This window comes from Chlorocebus sabaeus, chromosome 8 (assembly GCF_047675955.1).
Source record: "Chlorocebus sabaeus isolate Y175 chromosome 8, mChlSab1.0.hap1, whole genome shotgun sequence".
In the NCBI taxonomy this organism is placed as follows: Eukaryota; Metazoa; Chordata; class Mammalia; order Primates; family Cercopithecidae; genus Chlorocebus; species Chlorocebus sabaeus.
Window position 1 is genome coordinate 90,422,761 of NC_132911.1, and position 24,444 is coordinate 90,447,204.

General features: G+C 37.7%; 1 protein-coding gene across 1 annotated transcript in view; it reads right to left on the bottom strand.

Moving 5' to 3' along the window:
* The window catches only part of CNGB3 (cyclic nucleotide gated channel subunit beta 3), a 150,844-nt gene that overhangs the window by 26,076 nt on the left and 100,324 nt on the right, over positions 1 to 24,444 (bottom strand). Inside the window, exons 11-14 of the mRNA XM_008001030.3 lie at positions 22,356 to 22,497; positions 18,470 to 18,629; positions 15,516 to 15,613; positions 513 to 596 (exon numbers count right to left, since the gene is read on the bottom strand). Coding sequence (XP_007999221.3) covers positions 513 to 596; positions 15,516 to 15,613; positions 18,470 to 18,629; positions 22,356 to 22,497 — 484 coding nt within the window. The remainder of the gene's footprint in view (positions 1 to 512; positions 597 to 15,515; positions 15,614 to 18,469; positions 18,630 to 22,355; positions 22,498 to 24,444) is intronic.

The following is a 24,444-nucleotide window of genomic DNA, read 5'->3' on the forward strand; positions in this document are numbered from 1 at the left end:
TACTGGATGGTAGAATTTATGTCCTTATGTTTTTATGTGTTTTTTATTTTAAAATAATGAACATGTATTATTTTGTAATCATAAAAAGCATAGTACAGGTTTTTAAAATGTGGCATTGATTATTCACTACTTGGGAGAGCAAAATGAAGGTAACTGATATTTTGCCAAAGACATAAAAAAGGCTGAACCACCTATCGCTTCTAGAACTTTTTCCTCCACTTTAAATATTTGAGATTAATGAGCTGTGACAATTGATAATTAACATTTATACAAAACAGTTTTTCAGGCTACCCACACTTCTATCCTATAATATGAGTAATGAAATCCATATTGTCTTGTTCCTTTGTGAACTCTGAGGGCGCATTATTGCTGTACAGAGCTATACATCATAATAATTTCTATACTATGGAATTCACCCTGAACAAATTTTGTTTAAACAATGCTCTTGACTTATGTCTGAAATCCTCAAATTCATTTATTAGTTGTGCATTTGAAAAATAGCATGCACTCACCTTTTTGCAGACAAAGTCACCAGGCAAATAGAGAATGGATTTCAATCTTAGCAACATGTCATAAATCATCTGTGTATCACAACCCTATATAAAAAGAAAAATAATTCTTATAGAAACAACTAAAAGGCCAATATTCCAAATGAATTCAAAACTCAATGAAAATAAACAGTAATATATATTGTTTGTATTAACATAAAAATATTAACTGCCAATGGCTATGGACTTGTCATGACCCAAAATTTAGAAAAAAAATACCTATAGTATAATGGCAAGGATTTAGATCTTGCTCAGATAGACTTGGGTGTGAATCCTGTCTCTGCTACATATTGCTACATAACCGCTCATGCCTCAGTTTACTAATGTGTAAAATGGGGATAAAAATGGTACTTATAACAAAAAATGTACTTAATGACAGCTATTAATGGTAATATATTAAAAATAGATTGTTAGTATATTAGGACCAACATAGATCAAAATCTTTGCTAGATATTTTTCTTTCTTAAAACATGTTTCATACCATCGTTAGATATTATTATTTAACATTGCAGGCTTGTCTATCTTTCTTCTTCAACTCAATTATCTTCTTAAGGCCGGGGAAAATGTACACAATAGATACAAAAGCAGTATCTGTTGAGTGAATGTTCGTATTCACTTTAATAGTGTAAGAAACACTATTTGTTTGGCTATAGGTCTATATTTGTCTTCTGTTTAAATAATTATATCTATAAGAGCTAAAGAAAAATCTTTAGGTGCTACAAAAACTCACATAGCAGTTTTGAATCTTTTGCTTTCAATAAATATACATTTTTTCATTTTCTTGCAGAGCTGCTAACAGGTAACAGCTTTCCTCTTGTGGGTGGTCCTGTCCACCCCTTGAGGGAATCATGATTTTGCTGTGAACTAATTGTAGAGTCAGTGGCAGAGAAAGGAGAAGCTAAGGGTCTGCTCCCATTTGTGGATCGGATAATCGTTCCTTTAGCAATCACCAGTTTTCTGTAATAGCTTCAGTAACAGACACTTGACCTAGATCCATATGAAATTTAGACTTCAGGGTTGCTTGACTGATAAGGCAAGCTAATAATTTATGATTGAAGTATCTCCAAGTAGCCATTGGTGAGAGGCATTCAGATGAATGTAGTGTTCGAATTTTTAAAAATCACTTCAGAAAGTAAAGCTTTTGGTTCTTTAGGACAGAAAAAAAGGCCAAGTCCAGAAGATATATCTTCTTAATACAGTCTAACAAATACTGGTGAGAAGCTGTTTTGAGCAAGGCTTTGTATGACAACCTTGGAGGAATTAAAGATGAAAGAAAACAACTCTAGTTCGGGTGATCTTGTAAGTAAGCAGAAAAGCTGTAATTGATGGTAGAAGATAATCATGTCATAAAACATTCCACAAATATACATAAAACTTGTAAGATAAAGAGAGTTGATTTTGCTTGGGAGTGGGATGGGAGAGAGGGGAGGCACCAGAAAAGTGCTCATTTGGGTAATAAAATTTGAATCATTTGAGGATGAGGATGATTTGCATTTGTAAAGATGCACAAAGGCCCTTTTAGGCAGAGGGAAATTTACCTTTTCTTTGCTTGTTATGTATTTGCTTTGCACAAAGTATATACATTTTATTTATATTTGTTTTAGTCCTAGTATGTCTGATAGGTTAGCATATTTGCTAAAGCAAATTACAAACATAACTTTTTTTTTTCTCTAAAAGGCATGGTTCTTTTGTTTTCAGTAAAAATTAAATAAATGGCCCAAGTGCTTAATTCCTTTAAATGCTGTCATCATTTTGGAATAATTTCACTTCAGATATTGGTATTCTGATCCATTTAAAACTCACTTAGAAAAAAGACAAACAAACTTTGGATTGATTTTTGAATCTTCTCCACTAAAGAAAGTTTGTGTCTTTGATATGGTAAAGGGAAGAAAATCCACGTGAAATATGCTTGGAAGTTCTTGAACAGGTACATGTCTGGAATATTTCTGCAATGAAGGTAACTCTCAGTCACTCATATCTGTGGAGATTTACATTGTAAATGATCAGAAATAGAAGATCTCAAAAGATCCACTTATATTTGTTTTCATATAAATAATCTGAATTTTTGGCACTAATTTTTAAGGTTTTAATTATAATTTGTAAATCAAAAATGACATTTGTATTCCTTGAACAATTTCTATCGAATGTATTTGATGAAAATTCCCAACTATATTAAGTTGTATTCATGGGAAATATTAATGATGTTAAATGCTGTTTTCCTGTGGCAGTAATTCTGATTTTATATAAGTATATCTATAATATATATAAATTATGTATGTATGTATTATGTACATATAATATATAATGTAAAATATATATTATAGAAAAATATATAATTTAAATATAATCATATATAATACATATATTTTAGATGTATAAAATTATATATAAAATCAGAATTACTGCCACAGTAATCAGAATAATCAGAATATAAGTATGTACACACACACACAAATATGTGTGTGTGTAGTAAATTCTTATAATTTTATGTTGCCTTGGCACCGATTTTGAATATAAGTTTAACTTTCTCATACTGGAAGTGGAATCAGTCACTCTTGATACGGTTTCCAGTTCTCTGCCTCTTTCCAGTTCCTCAATATGGTTGATCCAGACATCTGCTTTATACCACTGCCTCCTGGTGACCACCGTTCTATGGTACAGCTGGATGCAACTGACTAGAATTGCCCCCACTGACCCTCAGAGCCCACATAGATGAGCAGATATTCCACAGTGACTACCTGTCAGTCACAGCAAGACCTCATGGAACTCATGTCTGCTGTAAACCAACCTGTCAGAACTTCCCCTGGGAAACCTCCCTGGGTAACACCCTGGATCCCAAAAAGGCTTTGGCCCATTCTCTCTCTCCCCACTGGTTGAGCACGAGTGTTCCCCCTTCCCACTGGCCCTGTGAGGCGTGCTGCCCTCTTCTCTCTGAGATCTGTAATTAATAAAAATGCTTCTATTATTTCATGGGTTTTGTTGTGCTGCTTCCCCTGTGTCTCGCCTGACTGACATATCCAAACCTAACTTTTTTTCCAGTACAGGGTTTTCCTAGGGAGTGGCTCTCTTATAGGAATAAACTGGACACGGATCAGACAAAAGCCACAAGAGCATCAGCCAATATAAATAAATTCCCTGTGAGAGAAATGTCTGTTCATGGTCGACCACCTAGGCATGAGGTCGTCGACTGGGATCAAGAAGTATCCCATGAAAGGCACACCGTGAATAGCCACCACCCATCCTCTGGAGCCCCGTGAGGGCAAGGCTGGAGTGTATGGCCACTCTCCCGAGACAGACCCCAACCCCAAGACCAAATGAAAGGAAATATAACAGTGTGGCAGCACAGTCGGCCTCCGTATCCATGGACCCCACCTCCACGGATTCAAACAACTGTGGATGGAGAATATTCAGAAACAAACAAACAAACAAACAAACAAAACCAAAATAGCAGTACCACAATAAAAAAATACAAACAAGAAATATGGTTTAACTATTATTTACATAGTATTTACATTGTATTTGGTACTATAAGTAATCTACAGATGAGTTAAAGTATACAGGAGGATGTGGGTAGGTTATTTGCAAATACTACGCCACAGATTTTGGTTTCCTTGGGGGTCCTGGAACCAATCCCCTGTGGATAGCACGGGATAGACTGTATTGTTTCCAATACTGAAAACATTGGAAGCAACATGCTGTCAACCTATGGGCAGATAAAATACTGAATACTTGTAGATTGGAATATCGTAAAATGGTTAAAATAAATCACAGATCGGCTGGGTGTGGTGGTTTACACCTGTAATCCCAGATTTTGGAGGCTGAGGAGGGCGGATTGCTTCAGCTCAGGAGTTTGAGACCAGCTTGGCCAACATGGCGAAACCCCATCTCTACTAAAAATACAAAAATCAGCTGGGCGTGGTGACACGTGCCTGTAATCCCAGCTGCTTGAGAGGCTCAGGCGGGAAGATCGCTAGAAAATGGGAGGCAGGGTTGCAGTGAGCCGAGATTGCACCACTGCTCTCCAGCCTGGGTGACAGAGTAAGACCTTGTCTTAAAAAAATCAATAAATTAATTGGAAAAATAAAGATAAAAATAAAATAAACTGTATCTATTTAAATATATGATTAAATTCAACCAATAGTGTTGTCTGAATATAGAATATATTCCATATGATTCCAACTACAAAAATCTAAACACACTACTGCCAGTTTACGTTCCTATAACTATAAAGTAAAACGATAAAGATGAGGAGTGGAGGGACAGCCTCACATGAGGGTCTTCGTGGCCACCTCTAGGGAGGAAGAAAGGAGAATGGGTCTGGGGAGAAGAACTGATGAAACTTCAACTTTCATTTTTATTCATTTTAAATTTTAATAAAATGTCTCCCTTTGCGGAGAAATGTGTTCAGTCTTCTTTCCCCTTTTATTCTTTAGGTGGGCTCAGGGGCAGATAGCACCAGTGAAGGAAATCGGATCAATGGGAAGTGTGAGACCAACCTAGGAGATGAGCCCGAACATAGATAAACAAACAGTGAGCACTTTTCTCGGCAGGAATACACACAAGCACCTACATCCATAGCTTTCAGCTGACGGCTTGGATTTCCTCAGAGAAAAACATTTGAACCAATCTAAATATGACTTTTTATTAACATACTCGGATAGCACATGGATCAAGTCATGCAAACTGAATCTAGCAGCTGTATATAGTAAAAACTTAGAATTTAAGTTCCACCAATTAAGTGATTCTGTCCCTTAACGATTACTTTATGAAAAGACGCCACTAGCTTTGGGATAGCTTTTGTTTAGGACTAAATCCTTCTTATTTGGATTTAGGCCTAGTGAAATAAAGTTTGCATTATGATATCATTATATTTTATAATGATGTCATTATATTTTATAATGTGTTTGAGAACTATTATTATTCTCTTTTTTTTCCTCCAGAAAATGATTATTTTCTTGAGATATACATTGCTTCATTATTGTGTGATTAAAAAGAATTACATCCTGGGGCAACTTTTTCTCTCGGTAACCCATCTCCATTTTGTTTAGTTAGGAAATTATGAAAAGACAGGATTGCTTTGTAAATGTCTCTTTTTTCTATAAAGTGAGAGTACCTGAGAAAGTATCAACATTAGCATTATACTAGTATATAACATTTGTATTATGTTTTACTGTCATATCTTTACCTGTTTAATTCTTCCAGCCTCCCACTGATGCCTGGCATTAATGAATAGATGGTCATCACTCCTGGTTTTTAGATAGGAACTGGAGTCCCAGGAAGCCTGTTGACTTTCTCTAAGGTCACACATACGATAGGTATTGGAGGAGGAGTATCACCAGAGTGTGTGTTTTTATCTACACTTGGAGCAACTTGAGATCAAAGTGTTTGTATTATTCACTCTTGTATTCTCAGTGTCTCACCAGGGTTTAGGGCATGTTGGATGCTAAATAAAAATGGCTGACATATAGAATGAAGCTGTTAGAAATTATTCCATTTTGGACAATGAGAAATTCAGTGCTGTATAGCTGTGTTACAGATTTGAATGAGGATATTGGAGATTTGAATGGAGTTGGGAGAAATGTTATTTTGATTCACAACAGAGCCATAGGTTAGATGGTGTTTCTCGTACCCAAGAAATTCCACTTTTAATAATGGCAAGCTCTGAATACAATTGTAAGGTTGGTAAAATTTTTCTTTGGAATGTGTACTCTCTTAGTCCTATAGAATTTCTCAATTTCTATTTGAACATTTCTGCTTTCTTTGAAACAGAACTTAAGATATCATCACTATTTTATAACTCACTGTGAATTTAAGTCACTCTCAAGTATAAGCAATGGTCTTCAGGGCTTTTTCCATCTCAGCCTGTTTATTACAAAGGGATACGCTTTGTTCCATCTTAAACCCCTTTCTCATTAAACAAGTAAGTTATAGGTGATATGACTAGGGCAGGGAATTCTGAATTCAGTTCTTCATGCCATTGACTATGTGAGGCATGATACTGATTGGTAGCTGTTGGGACCAGCAAAGTCAAATGTGATAAAAAATTTGCAAAGTGCTGTGATGTCATAATTTATTAATATTACTTAGACCTAAACTTACAGTCAATATTTGCAACACTAGTAAAAATCATCTCCGTCAAACTTTCCCTGAAAATTGGCAATAGTTCTAATTTTCTAGGAGTTTGGGTCAAAGTGGGTAGTCATGAGTTAGACAGAATCCTGAAGATGAATCTAATCCAGCAGTCCCCAATCTTTTTGGCGCCAGGGACCAGTTTTGTGGAAGGCAACTTTTTTTCACCGATGGGCAGTTGGGGGGATGGTTTCAGGATGATTCAAGCACATTACATTTATTGTGCATTTTCTTCCTATTATTATTATTTTGTAATATGTAACAAAATAATTATACAACTCACCATAATGTAGAATCAGTGGGAGCCCTGAGCTTGTTTACTTGCAACTAGACAGTCCCATCTGGGAGTGATGGGAGAGAGTGACAGATCATCAGGCATAAGATTCTCATAAGGCACATGCAATCTAGATCCTTCGCATGCATAGTTCACAATAGGGTTCCACTCCTACGAGAATCGAATGCCACTGCTGATCTGACAGGAGGCAGAGCTTGGGTGGTAATGCCAGCAATGAGGAGTGGTTGTAAATACAGATGAAGCTGCTCTCACTCACCCACCATTCACCTCCTTCTTTGCTGCCCGGTTCCCAACAGGCCACCGACTGGCACTTGTCTGTGACCCTGGGGTGGGCACGCCTGATCTAGTCAAGTTTTCTACGATCAGGCAGGGCCACAGGAAGAATCTGATTTTACCTGTGTAGAAACTCCCACACGGTTGCATCAGTTTTATTTCTCCATTTAATAATAACTACGTAATTTACTATGTGCCAGGTCCTGATATAAGTGCCTCATATATTTTGAGTCCCTTACAGCCAAGTATATTATCTCATTTATTTAGTGTCTTCCCTCCCTATCGAAGGGCTCCAGAGGGCAGAAACAATACGGCTGCAGTAGCTGGGCAGCAGCCCTCCACGTCTGGCTCAGTGTTTTAGACAGAGCAACTGCTGAGGATGTATAGTTGAATGGAGTTCATTTAGATTATAAACTCACTATTCAAAACATTTTTTAAAAATCTAGCAACAATACTTTATTGCTGATACCATTAGGGTAAAAATAAAGTTGGTAGAAACGAAACACAAATCTCACTGTAGTCTCACTCTCTCGTTCTGATTTCAGGCCCTGTGTAGTATATATGTGATGACATATCAGATAAGTAGGATGCCACTGCTGGGGATCTGCATGTGAGTGTTAGAAAGCATGCTGCCATTCCGGTTCTATTCCTGGCTCAGTCTGTCACTCACACACAAAACACTTCCTTCTCATCCTTTCTTCCTTGGAAGTCACAGCCTTTGCAGGTTCTCTTTGCCACATAATCGCAAACAATGAGTCAAAGATCCCAGTGAGGTGTCCTGTTGGGATGGGTTCTGCATAATTACCAGAGCAGCAAATAGACACATTGTGCCTTCCTTGTCAGACTGAAGGTACCTAGGTTCCAATTTTGGTATCTCTGGGTCCCTGCTTTCCTACTGACTGCGGGCTGTTTCTAAAGTATGCGATTCTAATACCAGCCACTAGGTGGCGCAACAGAACTTACATTAAAGTTTCTCCCATTTCTGGTAACGCAGTGGTAGAGGCAAAATGTGATTTTCCTAGCATTTAATTTGATAAAATATATTTAAAAATTGAGATCGAAATAATAAATCATCAGAAATTAGGGGAAATTGCCCAATCTCATAGAAATGAATCACTCCTTATTAGCTTAATACTTGTGCTTGGGCCTGGAATAACGTGAAATCTGCAAGGAAGAGGAACCATTTTTGTGAAAAATTAAAAAATATATATAATTTGACTATTCATCTCTAAGCTATTTCAAATCTCCGATCACCCATGTTGAAGCAGCAAATCTTACTAATTAACCACAATTTATTGAAGCAAAGTTTTAGTGAAAATCTGTGACTCTAATTCCACCTGCTTTGATTAAGAGGAGAAAAATCCTGCACGAGATTCAGAGGCTTTTCTTAGCAGGAAAGTAGAAAAGTGTGTGTGACTGTAGATATCTATCTGATGTGCCAAGTCTTAGTCTGTGAATATCGCCAAAGGATTGCCTTGGTCTTGATCTTTTTTTTTTTTTTTTTTTTTTTGAGACAGGGTCTCGCTCTGTTGCCCAGGCTGGAGTATAGAGGCACAATCATGGCTCACTGCAGCCTCAACCTCCTGGGCTCAGGTGATCCTCTTGCCTTGGCCTCCTGAGTAGTAGGGACTACAGGCACCTGGCTAAATTTTCTATTATTTGAAAGATGAGGTCTCACTATGTTGCCAGGCTGGTCTTGAACTCCTGGGCTCAGGCAATCCTCTTGCCTTGACCTCCCAAAGTGCTGGGATAACAGCCATGAGCTACTGCACTGGGGCAGCTTGATTTTGACTCTAGTGAAACTTTTCCAGTTCCTCCCCACCTTATCAGTTATCCAGATAGGGTTGCTAGAGAACTGAAGGTAAGAATGATAGAGTGGTGTAATGAAAGCTGTGCTCAAACTGTCCCAATGCTTAGAGCTCAATGACCTCAGTCAGGTAAGTTGTTTGCGCTCTGTAAAATGGGATAGTAACAAAGCTTTCACTGGAAGTGTATTAGTTTGTTAGGGCTGCCATAACAACAGTTATACAGGGTGTGTGCTTTAAACAACAGAAATTATTTTCTCACAGTTCTGGAGGCTAAACGCTTAAGATCAAGGCATCAGCAGGTCTGGTTTCTTCTGTGGCCTCTCTGCTTGACTTGCAGATGGCCACCTTCTCACTGTGTCCTTACATGGTTTTTCCTCTGTGCACTTGCACCTGTGGTGTCTCTGTGTGTCCAAATTTCCTCTTCTTATAAGGACACCAAATTGAATTAGGACCCATCCTCCTAGGCTCATTTTAACTTCAGTGAACAGGTTAATACTTTTCCATGCTTAGTAGCTTTCGCCCAGGTGCTTCTAGTTTCTCACTCCATAGGCTCCTACGCATCCCACACCTGGGCCATTCCCTCCTTTGTGCACTCAGCTCCCTGGGTACGTAGTGACTTTCAGTGAAGATAGGAGACTGGTTCAGAAGCAGTGCAAGGATCAGTCAGGTATAAATTATGAAATGTAGGGTGGAGGATCACTATTCATCCTATTTCCTTTGTAAGAAAATAAATTTGTGTAAACTGCTAAGACCATCTCTCTGAAAATAAATTTAGAAAGATTCCATACCTATGTATTTTCTACTTCACTTGGCTTTACAAAAAAAAAAAAAAAAAAAAAAAAAACCTTTTCATGTAACAGAAATATAAATGTAAATGGGTTCTTTCTGGAAAGAACTGTATCTTTAAGAGAAATGTCAGGAAAGAATGAATCTAAGTTATATACAACATTAGCAAGATGTGAAGATTTAACCTTTTTTCTCAATCAGATGTTGCTGATTTGGTGGAGTACCAAAAAGTACATATAGAAAGAAAAAAACTATGAGGCAAAAAACTGATATCTTCCCAAACAGGAGATAATCCCATAAAAGTCATTGGTGTCTAATTTAAAGCATTCGTTTTCCTTTAGAAAAGGGTTAGTTACTGTCAATTATTCTCAATTAAGTTCGTCATTCAGGTATAAAGAGTTTTATAATATTTTAAAACACTGTTAAGATAATTTAGCTTAGTGGCTTTCATACATTTCTGACCACACCCATAATAAGACATGTATTTTCATTGTGCCTAGTACACACATAAATATGTATATGTGATTTTAAAAATAAAACAAACTTTTATAATATCTACTCTTATGTATGAGGCACTCTGCTATTTTCTTTTAAAAAATTTTTATTTAATTTCAATAGTTTTGGGGGAACAGGTGGTTTTTGATTACATAGATAAGTTCTTTAGTGGTGATTTCTGAGATTTTGGTGCACCGGTCACCCAAGCAGTGTACACTGTACCCATTGTGTAGCCTTTTATCCTTCACCCCCCTTCCCACAGTTCCCCCTGAGTCTCCAAAGTCCATTATATTATTCTTATGCCCCTGCATCCTCATAGGTTAGCTCCCACTTATAGATAAGTATATACAATATTTGATTTTCTATTCCTGAGTTACTTCACTTAGAATAATGGTCTCCTTCCAGGCGAGGTGGCTCATGCCTGTAATCCCAGCACTTTGGGAGGCTGAGATAGGCAGATCATGAGGTCAAGAGATTAAGACCATCCTGGCCAACATGGTGAAACCTTGTCTCTACTAAAAATACAAAAATTAGCTGGGTGTGGTGGCACACACCTGTAGTCCCAGCTACTCAGGAGGCTGAGACAGGAGAATGACTTGAACCCGGGAGGTGGAGGTTGCAGTGAGCCGAGATTGTGCCGCTGCAATCCAGCCTGGGTGACAGAGCGAGACATTGTTTAAAAAACAAAAAACAATAAAAAAAGGAATAATGGTCTCCAACTCCATCCAAGTTGCTGCAAATGCCATTATTTTGTTCCTTTTTATGGCTGACTGGTATTCCGTGGTATACGTGTGTGTACATACAAATATATCAATATGCAGTAGAGGTGTCTGCAACTTAGAAATGGAGTTTACAGTTGAGTGTTATTTTGCAGAACAATGTAGAGTAAGTCTCATTCCTCGTTCATATAACAGACTTTAGTATATGAAACTTCCGCTGCACTTGAATTTATTTATTTTTCTCACAACTAAACATCCTCAGCATCTACTCATTTTCTTTTGGGGCCATTCTTCTTCTTTTTTTTTTTTGAAAATGGAGTAATAATTTACATAAAATGAAATATACAGATCTTAAAGGGCAGTTGGATCAATTTTGATAAATGTATACACTTATGTACCTTCCCTAGCAAGACAAAAAACATTTCCATCACCATACAAAGTTCCCTCATGCTTCTTCCTAATTAATCTCCTCATCTCCATTCACCACCAGAAGCATTCATTAATCTGACTTCCACCATTACAGAATAATTTTATAAGATTACCCTTTTACTATCCTTGGTCCACAGCTCAACCCCTCCTCTTAACCCCTTAGCTGGAATATACTCTAGTTTGTTAAAATCCTTCTTAAAACTGGTTATTTGCAATTTAATATGCTAATCCAAATGTAGTTTAAATGATTAAGAAACCGATATTATGTGAAAATGTCCGGGAATCCCACATATGGTTCTACTGACTCATGTGGAGTTGGAGATCAAGTAAAACTTCTATCTAAAAAGAAGTGTTATAAACTATTGCACTTTTGCATTTGTTATATATAGATCTCTCATTCTCTCTCTCAACACACACACACACAGGCACACACACACACACACAGACATATATATATATATTTGAGTCAGGGTCTTGCTCTGTTACCCAGGCTGGGTATAGTGGTACAATCCTGGCCCACTGTGGCCTCGAACTCCTGGGCTCAAGCAATCCTCCTGCCTCAGCCTCCCAAGTAGCTGGGATAAAAGGTGTGTACCAACATGCTCAGCTAAGTTTTTTGTTTTTGTTTTTTTTTTTTTTTAGAAATGGGGTCTTGCTATGTTGCCCAGGCTAATCTTGAGCTCCTGGGCTCAAGCTATCATCCTGCCTCTACCTCCCAAAGTCCTGGGATTACTGGCATAAGCCATGGTAGCTGGCCTGTAATATTTTCCTTTTGGACCTAAGTTTAGAATTTTACTTTTATGCTTGTTGACGTTAATCTTGTTAGCTTTGCTTGTTGTTTCAAAGTATTCAGTAATTTAAAATTTTGTAATTAATATATTTTATTCTATTCCTTCTTCCTTTGTATCATCTGCCAATTTGAAAATCACATCTTTTATACGATCATCAAAATATTGATGGAAATCTAGCACAGGACATAGCTAGGAAAAGAGTCCTAGAATACTGACCTAACTCTAATAACTTACAAAGTCCTGGGTTAACCTAATGCTGGGGGTGACCATGCCTAACCATTCTACTCTACAGCTTCTGCTTCTTCATCTTGTTCCTAATATTATTGATTATATAATTTTAAGACATATCCTTCTGTTTGGATAACATTTTTTCCTCTGACTATACTTACACCTTAAGTGATCACATTGAGTCCCTTGGCTTGAAATACACCAATATGCTGAAAGGTCCAAATGTATTGCTCCAGCTTGGACCTCTCCCCCGAACCCAGATTTATAAACCAAAGTGCCTACATGACATTTTCAACTGGAATCTAACAGTCACCTCATCAAACAAACACATCTGTTTTTGTGCTGATATTAAAAGAACACCACAGACTGGGTAATTTATAAATAACAGAAATGTATTTCTCACAGTTCTGAAGACCAAGAAGTCCAAGATTAAGGCATTAGCAGGTTTGGTCTCTGGTGAGGGCTGCTCTTTCTTCTAAGATGATGCCTTGTTGCCACATCCTCCAGATGGGAGGAACACTGTGTCCTTACATAGTGGAAGACCAGGAGGCAAGAGAGTTCTTCCTTTCCCTTGAGACCTTTTATAATGGTGCTAAACCCATTCATGAGGAACGAACCCTCAAGACTCAATCACTTCCCAAAAGGCTACACGTCTTCATGTTGTTGCATTAGGGATTGAGTTTCCACATGATTTTTGGGGAGGACACCGTTATCCAAACCATAGAAACATCCGAAAACAAAGAGTTGATTCCCAGCCCATCCAACCTACACTTACTTTAAAGTTTCCTATTTTGCAAATGATATCTTTGTTCTTCTTGTTCCTCGGATCTAAATGCTTGGAGTCATTTTTGGTCCTTTTCTGTTTCTTACCCTCTTCATGTAATCAAACAGGAAAAACTATGGGATTTTTGGGTTTGAATACACCCAATATTTGGCCACTTCTCAAAAACTCTGCTTCAGTAACCCTGGGTCTGGTCACCATCATCTCTTCCACAGATGGTTATGATAACTTCCATTTGGCCTCCCTGCCTTCCACATTTGCTTCCTAAGGCCTTTTCTCCACACAGCAGGAAAGATCCTGTTCAAACTGGCCTTGAATAGGTCATTTTCCTCTCAAGAGCCTCAGTGTCTTTGCAACTCAGAGTATAATTTAAAGTCTGTAGATGGCTGGGCACAGTGGCTTATGCCTATAATTCCAGCACTTTGGGAGGCTGAGGGGGGGGGCAGATCACTTGAAGTCAGAAGTTCAAGACCAGTCTGGCCAACATCATGAAACCCCATGTCTACTAAAAGTACAAAAATTAGTTGGGTGTGGTGGTGCATGCCTGTAATCCCAGCTACTTGGGAGGCTGAAGCAGGAGAATCATTTGAACCCGGGAGGCAGAGGTTGCAGTGGGCTGGGATTGTGTCACTGTACTCCAGCCTGGACAACAGAGCAAGACTCTGTCTCTAAATAAATAAATAAAGTCTATAGATCCTCCAAGGCCCTCTATTAACTGCCGCCTGCCTCAGCCTCCCTTTTTTTTTTTCACTCTTCCCTGACTGCTCTTGCTTCCACCACTGCCTTTGCTCCAGCCACTCTGGCTTCCTTGCAGTGTGTTTCCAGCTCAGGGCATCATGTCATCTATCCTCCTGTAATATTCCCTCCTGTCCTTATTCCTTTCTGTCCTCTTCCAATAACTGCATAGCTCACTCCGTTGCTTCTTGCAGTCCTCTGCTTGAGTGCTCAAATGCATTTAATCAGAGAGGCCTTTCCTGGCCAGTGCCACGCTCATCTTCCTTTACCTGTGACATGGCTGGGATCTGTGTCTCCACCAAATCTTTTGTCGAATTGCAATCCCCAATGTTGGACGTGGAGCCTGGTGGGAGGTGATTAAATCACAGGGGCGGATTTCTTATGAATGGTTTAGCACCATCCCCTTTGATACTGTCCTCATGATAGTGAGTGAGTTCTCATAATATCTGGTTGTTTAAAAGTGTGTGACACTGACCCCGCCTGCCTTGGTACTGCTCCTGCCCCTGCTGTATAAGATGCCTGCACCTGCTTTGCCCTTTGCCGTGAGTAAAAGCTCCCTGAATCCTCCCCAGAGGCAGATGCCACCATGCTTTCTGTATAGCCTGCAGAACCATGACCAAATAAACATCTTTTCTTTATAAATTACCCAGTCTCAGGTATTTTTTTTAACAGCAGTGAGAGAATAACCTATACAACCTGCTTAACTTTGTTCAAGGCGTTATCACCTCCACACATGTTATATATTTATTTTTCATTCCCTTCTTCTGGAATTTAAACTCCACTTGAGTAAGTATTTGTTTTCAACTGTTATATTCCCAGGGGCTAAAGTGGTGCCTGAAACATGGTGGGAATTTCATAAATACTTTTTGAATGAATTAATTGAATGGATAAGTCAGTGAATGCTATACCCAGAAGGAAATATTAGGTGAGAAAAATTTATATGTGACATAATGCATAAAAAGATTAGTAATACTTAAAACATTCAAAAAGTTAAAAATTTCTTTGTTATACTTTTTTTTCCTGAAACAAAAAGCTTCTAAATTAAAATTTGGCCATTTTAAGAGTCTAAATCCAAAGTATTTGTAATAGAAGACATGATTAGGTATGATTCTCCGATTTCAGGCCATTACAGAGCTATGCTGGAGCCTGATTTGTTGTGCATTGCCAAGGCACATTTATAGATGGGAGGTGATACATGTACTAGCAAAGACATAGAGCCATATAATTTAAATTATATTTAAATTAATGCAAGAAGAGTCTGAAGAACTCTTCTTTTTTGACACCAGTTAGAAGAGAAAGAGGCTTTTAAAGAATAAGCCGTCTGCTGAAGAGAGACCTGTAATTTATTTGACTCTTCAATTCCACATACATTCTCTAGGTTATTTTGACTTTGTTAAAACAATACGCAAAAAAACCCATAAATACTGTATAAATCAAGAGCTTAGATTCCACAGAGAAATAGATACAGTGTCTTTCTATTAATTGTAAAAGCACTTGCCTTGAACAAGTCGACTTTGCTGATGATGCTGAAGTTCACATCAATGGCGAGGGCTAACTGGACCGTAGTTGGCAGGGTCTTAAGCAAATCAGACTCATCTTTGTAAAGATAAACGCATCAAACCCCGATGCAGAATAATTAATGAAATAAGTTGCCAAGGTACAAGTAGAAAATTTTTAAAAATAAAGGAAACAAAATGCAAGCACTTTTTATACATAATTACATGCATCAGATTCTATATTTTCATTACTTCTCTTGGACCTCCATACCTATTACAATAACACTATTATGCTTATGCAAGAAAAGAAGTATTTTTAAGTCTGGATGACATACTGAATAATTCCTGAACATTATGCTTGCTGAAACTTTAGATATGAAACATAATGATCATAGCACAAAGGCTAGTGAACAAGCTAGCATGGGCAAAGGATCTAGTTCTTGTTTTTGATTCTATTGATTCCAGCCTTAGCATTCAAGGGATGGCAAATAATAATGAGCACCATGTGGCATTGGAGAGCTTACAGAGCTCTGTCACACCCATTATCTTATTTGACCCTTGTGACAACCCCAAGGGTAAGTGTTCTCATTCCTACTTTGCAGAAAGAAGAAAAACAAAAGAACTGAAGCCCTGAGAAACTGTAAGTGACTTGCTCCATTGTGCATAATTAATAGGTGGCTCAGCTGGGATGAAATCTAAAGAAAAAATGTGCTAAGAGAGTAAATTCAAATTATTGTTATTTACTTGCTTATTATCAATGAAGAATGTGAATATATTACAGATTTTTCTACATGTGAATTGAATGATGGGCTTTCAGGCTGATAAAATGTTCCATAAACAAAATTCCCTATTCTTTTTTTTCCCTTTCTTAAAATCTTGTATTTGAAGTTCAGGGGTTCATGTGCAAGTTTGTTATATAGGTAAACTCGTGTCATGGAGATTTGTTGTACAGATTATTTCGTCACCCAGTTATTAAGCTTAGTACCTATTCATTGTTTTTCCTGATCCTTTCCCTCCGCCCACCCTCCACCCTCCAGTAGGCCCAGGGTCTTTTTGTTCCCCTCCAGAAAATTCCCTATTCTTAATGTTTAGAATGCCAAGAGTTTCTGAGAGTTGATTATTTTTTGATGTTTTCTTATATTATTTAGAAAAGAGAAGAATTGCTATATTACATTGCTACTTTGATTCAAATATAGATTCTAAACATAAAAGTCCTTCACATATAAACACAGTTTATTGTTTCCGAGGGCTGCGTCTAGTTACCTCCTAAGCCAAGGCGTTGAGTCATTATCTACCCTCGCTAAGGGGTGTGAGGGAAGGAGCCTGGCACCACTCCTTTTGTTGCTCTTTCTGCCCACTTCAGACGCCCTCAAGTAGCTGCAGATGTTCTAGAGAGAGGCATGTTGTTTTGGTCATTCAGGAAGAGATTCTAAACACGAGGCTGGAGTCTCCTAAGAGTGTTAGAAAGATGAAGAAAAGATCCTACCATAATAACCAGTGGTTTCTGTCTACTCTTAGGAACCTTTGTGATTTGAGAATTTCATTGTAATTTGCACTCTGGAGCATTTTTGGTTTCTTAGTGGCACTAATTCCTATTTTCATATGGAGAATAAACTAAAAGTTGAGTTTCATTATTGTAAACTAGCAGTGTATTATCCTGAACTTATTTTATATCCCTCAGTAACTATTATTTTTAGCTGCAGTAGTATAGTGGTATAGTGGTAGGCACCATTAATTATTTAGCATCTTGTGGAAGCAACTGTGTGCCCTGAGGCGGGGTGGGAGTGGCCTGAAAGGTTGCTGCTTTCCATTAGCTCAGGTGACCCTTGAACAACAACAAGTGTTTGAACTACACAGGTCCACTTCTACAAGGGTTTTCTTCCACCTCTGCTACACCTGAGAGCAAAGTCAACTCCTTTTTCTCCTCCTCCTCAGCCTACTCAACAGTGAAGATGAGGAGGATGAAGACCTTTATGATGATCTACTGTCACTAAATGACTAGTAAGTAGAGTTCTTTTCCTTATAATTTTCTTAATAACATTTTGTTTTCTCTAGTTTATTGTAAGAATATGGTATATAATACAGATAACATACAAAATGTGTGTTAATCAACTGTGTATATTATCAGTAAGTCTTCTAGTTAATAGTAGGCTATTAGTATTTCAGTTTTGGGGGAGTCAAAAGTTATATGTGGATTTCTTTCTTTTATTTTGAGGCAGAGTCTGGCTCTGTTGCCTAGGCTGGAGGGTAGTGGTGCATCACCACACTCTGCTGATTTTTGTATTCTCAGTAGAGACAGAGTTTTACCATATTGGCCAGCCTGGTCTTGAACTCCTGATCTCAAGTGATCTCCCTGCCTTGGCCTCCCAAAATGCTGAGATTATAGGAGTGAGCCACCACACCTGGCCTCAAAAGTTATATGTGGATTTCTGACTGTGGAGTGAGGGTTGGCATTGTTAACCCCTACTTGCACTGTGTTCTGGGTAAGAGAGTAATATTGCAGTAAGAGCAAGGGTTTGGAAGATGCAGGTCTGAGTTCTAATTAGACCATGTACTGGCTCTGTGTCTTTGGCCAAATTTCTCAGTTAGCAGCCTCCATTCTCTTCCCTTAAAAGGGATAGACAATGCCTAATTTTCCCACTTCCTTTTTTGTATGTGTGACTATATGAGACAATGTGTGTAATAGCCAGCATCCAGAAGATGCTGATTAAAATTTAGCCTTTTCTCTTCCAAGATTTTCAAAATCAGTAAGATATGGCTTTATATTTAAGTAAAAACAAAACCAAACAAAACAAAAAAACCAAAACAAAACCCTGTAGTATTAAACGAATGCTTTAAGGATCATTTAGTTGTTTTTCAACCTTTTGTTCAAATCCAATTAGTCTCTGCTACCTTACAGAATTTTCATCATATGACAAGGTTTACAGGAATTTAATTAGTAATCTGCCATGCTTACCTAGCATTCGCTGAGAGTCCCATGTATATTCATACCAAGTCCGCACTCGCTTTTGCACAAGTTTAGGAATGGAGTAATTGTTCATGTAGGCAATGGTATCATCCATGCAGGCGCGGAAGTAGTTCTGATTGGCTGTAGCTGCCCCAATCACATCTCTCATCTAAAACCACAAATATGGTTACTCCATACCCAGCAGAGGAAATGAGTTCATAAAGGTCACATTACATGTTTTCCACATGATATACTCCCTTCTAATGCCCTGATTACTTGATTTTATTCATTCATTTATTTTTATTTGTTCTTGCCCAGACTTAACTTTCCAGCAGTGGATTACTTGACTTTAAATACACTGATATTGGGTCCTAATATCACCCACTTCCATAAAATATTGGACAAATTATATTCTCTCTCTGATCCAATAAGGACAACAATAAGACCTGTAGGACAAACCAAGTGAGAATTCAGCCATGTAATGCATAGGACTGCATATAATCTTCTCTGCAAACTTGTATTTCACTCTAGAAATGTTAGTGTACATTGAAAAAATTATACAGCTGTGCTTATGCAAGGAATGTGCAATAAAAGTTGAGCAATTGTCTGGCAGAATGGCTAGTCCATTTTGGTGAGTCTTACTTTGAATGCATCCTTCATAGATTATCCAGCGTGGCTGGCTATATAGACTCAATTCATCATGAAATTGCAACCTCTGTACTTCCCTTTGTGTTGTTTAGACAGATAAAATCAAATCTCATCATGCTTAAGGCATAGTATTCAGCAGAAGTTGAAATGTGCTGAAATTACTGTAGCATCATCTACTGCTGTGACAATTCTTAAGAAACTGTCAGGTTTTAGTTCTTGGATGTTTATAACTCACCCATAAAAACCCACTCTAGGTTAAAAGCTGATCTTTAAGGTCTCAGCACAAAAAAGATATATAGCTCAACTCTTCCTCTCACATAGAGGGAGGTGAGTGGCTGTAAATATGTTTTGACTGTGGGTTTATAATAGGCAAGAAAACCAGGGCCTCACTTTCACACTCCTAAGACTTTGCTCGTTCATTTTAGTAGCTGTTGAGCCTTTTCTGCTTATGGAAAAACGACTCATTCTTGGAAGTCTAGCTCAAATGCTTCTTTTTAATTGTGATGCCCTCCTCAGTTTCCATTTTTAGAGTCATTAAACTTCTACAAATTAAAACTATCTGTTGAGGAGCTATGCAGCTAGTCCAACTGTATATATCTTTTTCAGTCTCTTACTCCTCAGGGGCTCTTCCAAATATTCCTCAACAATCTCAATTCCTAGATCTCACTTTTCCATGCTGTTCTTGACTGATAACTTACATTACCTAGTCACCAAAGGCTGGGGGACTTGGTATGTTAGGAGAGGGCTTGGAGATTTAATAGAGTGTTAAGTTGGGAAGCAAGGACTATTAAAAGCATTATTGATTGCTGTTGAGGCTCCAAGAATTTGTAGTGACAGTAATTTAAATGGGTTGTGTGATATCCTTCAGCAATGTTGGGTTTTGTTGTTGTAGGAGTTGAGGAGGATGTATATTCTATAATGGATTCCAGGCTAGGGAAGTATGTGAGAGTATGAGAGGAAGAAAAATGTCCGTTTCTGTGAGTTGTGTCAGAAAATAGAATATTGTAGTTAAAATGTGATGATTGGCTGGGTGCAGTGGCTTATGTCTGTAATGTCAGCATTTTGGGAGATGAGGTGGGAGAATCACTTGAGGCCAGGAGATCAAGACCAGCCTGGGCAACATAGTGAGACTCTGTTTCTACAAAAAATAAATGAAGAAAAGAGTTAGCCAGGCATGATGCCATGCACCTGTAGTACCAGATACCTGGGAGGCTGAGGTGAGAGGATTGCTAGAGCCCAGGATTTTGAGGCTACAGTGAGCTATGATTAAGCCACTACACCTTAGCCTGGGCAACAGAGCCAGACCCTCTCTCTTAAAGGAAAAAAAAAGTGATGGTTAGCTCCAGGGTATAGTCTCTATGTGGGAATTTTGAGTGAGTGGAGGGTTTTGTTTTTGTTTTTAGTTTTTTTTTTTGTCCCAGGCTTTTAAACTTTTATTCCTATCTGTTCCCCTGCTCAGCATCTTTTATTCACTATGACAGTTCGAGGCACACATCGTATCTCTAGCCTCAATCTTTCTCTTGTGCTCTATGACCACATTTTTACTGACCTGGTATTCCTTCTTGTTCCTATTGGAACCTCGAATCCAATTTAAAAGCAGATGTGGTGTGGTGTATAAAACAGCGTTTCTCAAACATTCGTGTGTATATGAATCACTTGACGATTTTGTTAAAATGCAAGTTCTGACTCATTAGTCTCAGGTGGGGCCTGAACTCTGAATTTCTCAAGTGCTGCTGCTGCTGCTGCTTGTCCAAAGATTACACTTTGAGTGGCAAGATAATGGAACTGGTGCTAGAAATAGTATTTTAGTTTTGATGTGAAAATCACCTTGCATACAGTAAGTGCTCAATACATGTTAAATTTTACTGTTTTTATCAGTGTTGTTATATATGGTTCTACCATATGACCATATGAACTACATGTATGAATCAGGGATGCTTCTTAATCCCTTTAAACTGTAGTTTTCTCATCTGTAAAATAGAGAAAACATTGATTGTGATATGACGCCTTCACATTGATTTTATGAGAAATTTTTTAAAAATGTGATTTTTGCGATTTATATTCAAATGGATTTGAATTTAGAATCTCTCAAACCAGCTTCCTATTTTAAACATTGTTAATATAATCTCCCCAGTCATGAAGATAATGATATTTTATACTTACAATTTTTAACTCTTAGTGTTCATCTTCCTAAACCTAAATATTTTCTACATAGAGTTTCCTTTACTACCCCTCTCTGTATTCCATTAACATGTTAAGGCTGGAGCTGCCATATCCCTGTATATCTGTATTAACCTGTTTTATTTTCTATATTTTGATATGTTAATATCAGGGAACTTGCTGACCAAGGCCTTGCTTGTTTCTCCCAGGGTTAGGTAATTACTAGAGATGGTGGCCAAATCTCCTGAGAGTGTGTCTTCCATATGTAAAATAACTAATCTGGAACCCATATCCCAACTGCCTTCTGCATCAGGTTCTTACATGGGCTCTTACATTCAGGCCACTATCCACCTGTCCTACAAAAAAATTAGCTGGGTGTGGTGGGGTGCAACTGTAGTTGTAGCTACTTGGGAGGCTCGGGTGGGTAGACCCCTTGAGCCCAGGAGGCTGAGGCTGCAGTGAGCTATGTTTGTGCCACTACTCCCCAGCTTGGGTGCAGAGCAAGACCCTGTCTCAAAAAAAAAAAAAAAAAAAAAAAAAAGAAAAAGAAAAATAAATGTGGGCTCTATCCTTTGTCAGTGCCAACTATCTTCAATATAATTTATGTATTTAATTTCTTACTAGACTGACTTTTTTGAGAATAAGTACAAGGAGATGCTATAGTAAACATTTGTGAAACAATAACTTATTATTTTATATGGCATTTTGTAGTCTCTGGTTTAAATGACCTCTGAAGTCAATTATAACCCAGTGATTTTATAAAAATAGTTGAAATTTAAGTAAATAAAAGAAATCTTTTAATGGTTTTCATTGGGGTCCAAGTAAAAAGTTACCTTAGAAACAACTTTCTCTGAGAGTTCAAACTAATGCTCTTTGCTGACAGTCTTTTGATAGATTTAATGGCTTAAAAATGGAAAAGCACTGTTGATCTAATCACATCCTCCTTCAACTCATTAAAATAGAAGAAAGTTAGTTAAAAAAAAAAGAACCAGACAGATTTTAATTTTTCCTCCATAAAGTTTATAAAGACTTCTTAGTCTTTCAAAAATGACAGCACTGTGTATCCAGTGATTCATACTCAACTTACCTGACCAATTAAACTGCTGAACACAAAAACCCCAGAAAAAAAATTCAAGAGTTGAAAAACAATTTCAAATAAAGTTTGTGGTTCTGGAAGGCCACCAATGGTAATTAAAGTTCGAACTGCCCAATAGTAACATCTCAGATACCTGTGAAAACAGAAGATACACATTTTGCTTTTTTTCTATATCGCTGAAAGACCACTATTCTTGGGAGAATATAGTACTATTAAATTATAACAAATTTCCTACTAATCAAGATTTTCTTTCCATAGACAGCACTGGCAAACGCCATGTGTGCTAATGTAAACTTCTTAATAAACACTGTGAAATGATGAAACAATCCCAAGGAGAGTGTTTACTAGCTGTTACCAAAATTTGGTGGTTTAAATAACCACCATTTTTATTAGGCTTATAGTTTTATGGGTCAGAATTTTGTGCAAAGCCCAACAGAGATGACTCATTTATGTTCCATGATGACTGGGCCCTCAGCTGGTATGACTTGAATGGCTGGAGATATCTGGAAAGATTCAATTGAGGTCAAATGTCTGAAACTTTGATTCTGACAGTTGGCCGAGTTCCTCTGTTCCTTTCCATATTATGTCCTTTTGGAATGCCCAAGGTAGCTCCTTACCTCACATGTCTGAGCCTGAGCTGGGAAGATTGGAACAGTTGGGGGTGACTTGGTATCTTTTATCATTCAGCCTCTCAATGTGACTAGCTTGGGCTTCCTCACAGCATGGACGTCTCAAGGTAGACGGATTTTTACATGAGTGCTGGTTTCCCCCAAAGCAACAGCAGCCCAAGTGGTAGCTGCCAGGTTTCCTATAACTCAGAAGCCCTATATCATCTTATAATTGCCACATTATATTTGTCAGGCAAGTCACTAAGGCCAAACCAGTTTCAAGGGAAGAGACATTTGAATCCACTTCTCAATGAGAGAAGCAGCAAAAAATTTGAGGCTGTTTTTAAACTACCACGCTATTGATTTCTGGGAATATTTTAGAGATCAAATGTATTTATGCAGATGGGAGAACCTTCTATAGTTTAGATCCAATTGTTTTTATGAATGGAAAACAGAACAGATGAATATCTCTTCTATTCTTCACCCACATATTATTATATTATTGAATATGTAAACCATGGCAGAGACAGAGGAGAGCTGAGATCCATCTTAATAGGGAAATTACTGTTGATTACAATGGGCAACTGAACTAGAAATTTGGTATTGAAGAAAATCAAGTATGCTCAGAAATGTACTTGATAAAAATTCTGTACTTGAACAATTGCAAATGAAGAGGCTAGGGTCATTACAGACCAGATAGGAAGAGGACAAGAAAAGAATATGATAAAGATTAGTAAAGAATGTATAACGTTCACTTAGCTAGCCAGAGAGTCCTTAACCTACTATGATTTGATTTTATGATGGCATAAAAGCACTATCCATGCAGTAGAAACCATACTTTGAATACTCATACAACCTTTCTGTTTTTCACTTTTAGTATGGTGTTCAATAAATTATGAGATAGTCAATAATTTATTAGAAACTAGGCTTTGTATTAGATGATTTTGCCAAACTGTAGACTAAGGTAAGTGTTCTGAGCACATTTAAGTTAGGCTAGGCTAAGCTATGATGTTTAGTAGGTTAGGTGTATTAATTGCATTTTTGGCTTACAGTATTTTCCCGATAGGCTTATTGTGATGTAACCCCATCAGAAGTTGAAGACATCTGTACATAATTCTTGTGCAGCTAGGCATACTATTTGGTAATTCTACATAGCTGTGACAATGTGGTCTGTATCAAGCATTTCTAGTGAATCTGTTTAAAAAGTCATTTATATAAAGAATGTCTGCAGGTTTTGTTATAGAGGGATGTTTAGATTTTGTGTGTTCCAACTAGCTATTTCAGCATCTTGTGCAGACACAGAAAAGGGGTACTTTTTACAGAATCCTGCCCTAGTCAAGCTTTTATTTCTTATCTAGGTATGCCACATATAACATTAGCACTTTGGGTAACTGGGCATTAATCTTGGAACAAGGGTGGTTTTTTCTTGTAAAAATACTTTGAGATTTTAAGATCTTCAAATAGTAAGAAGT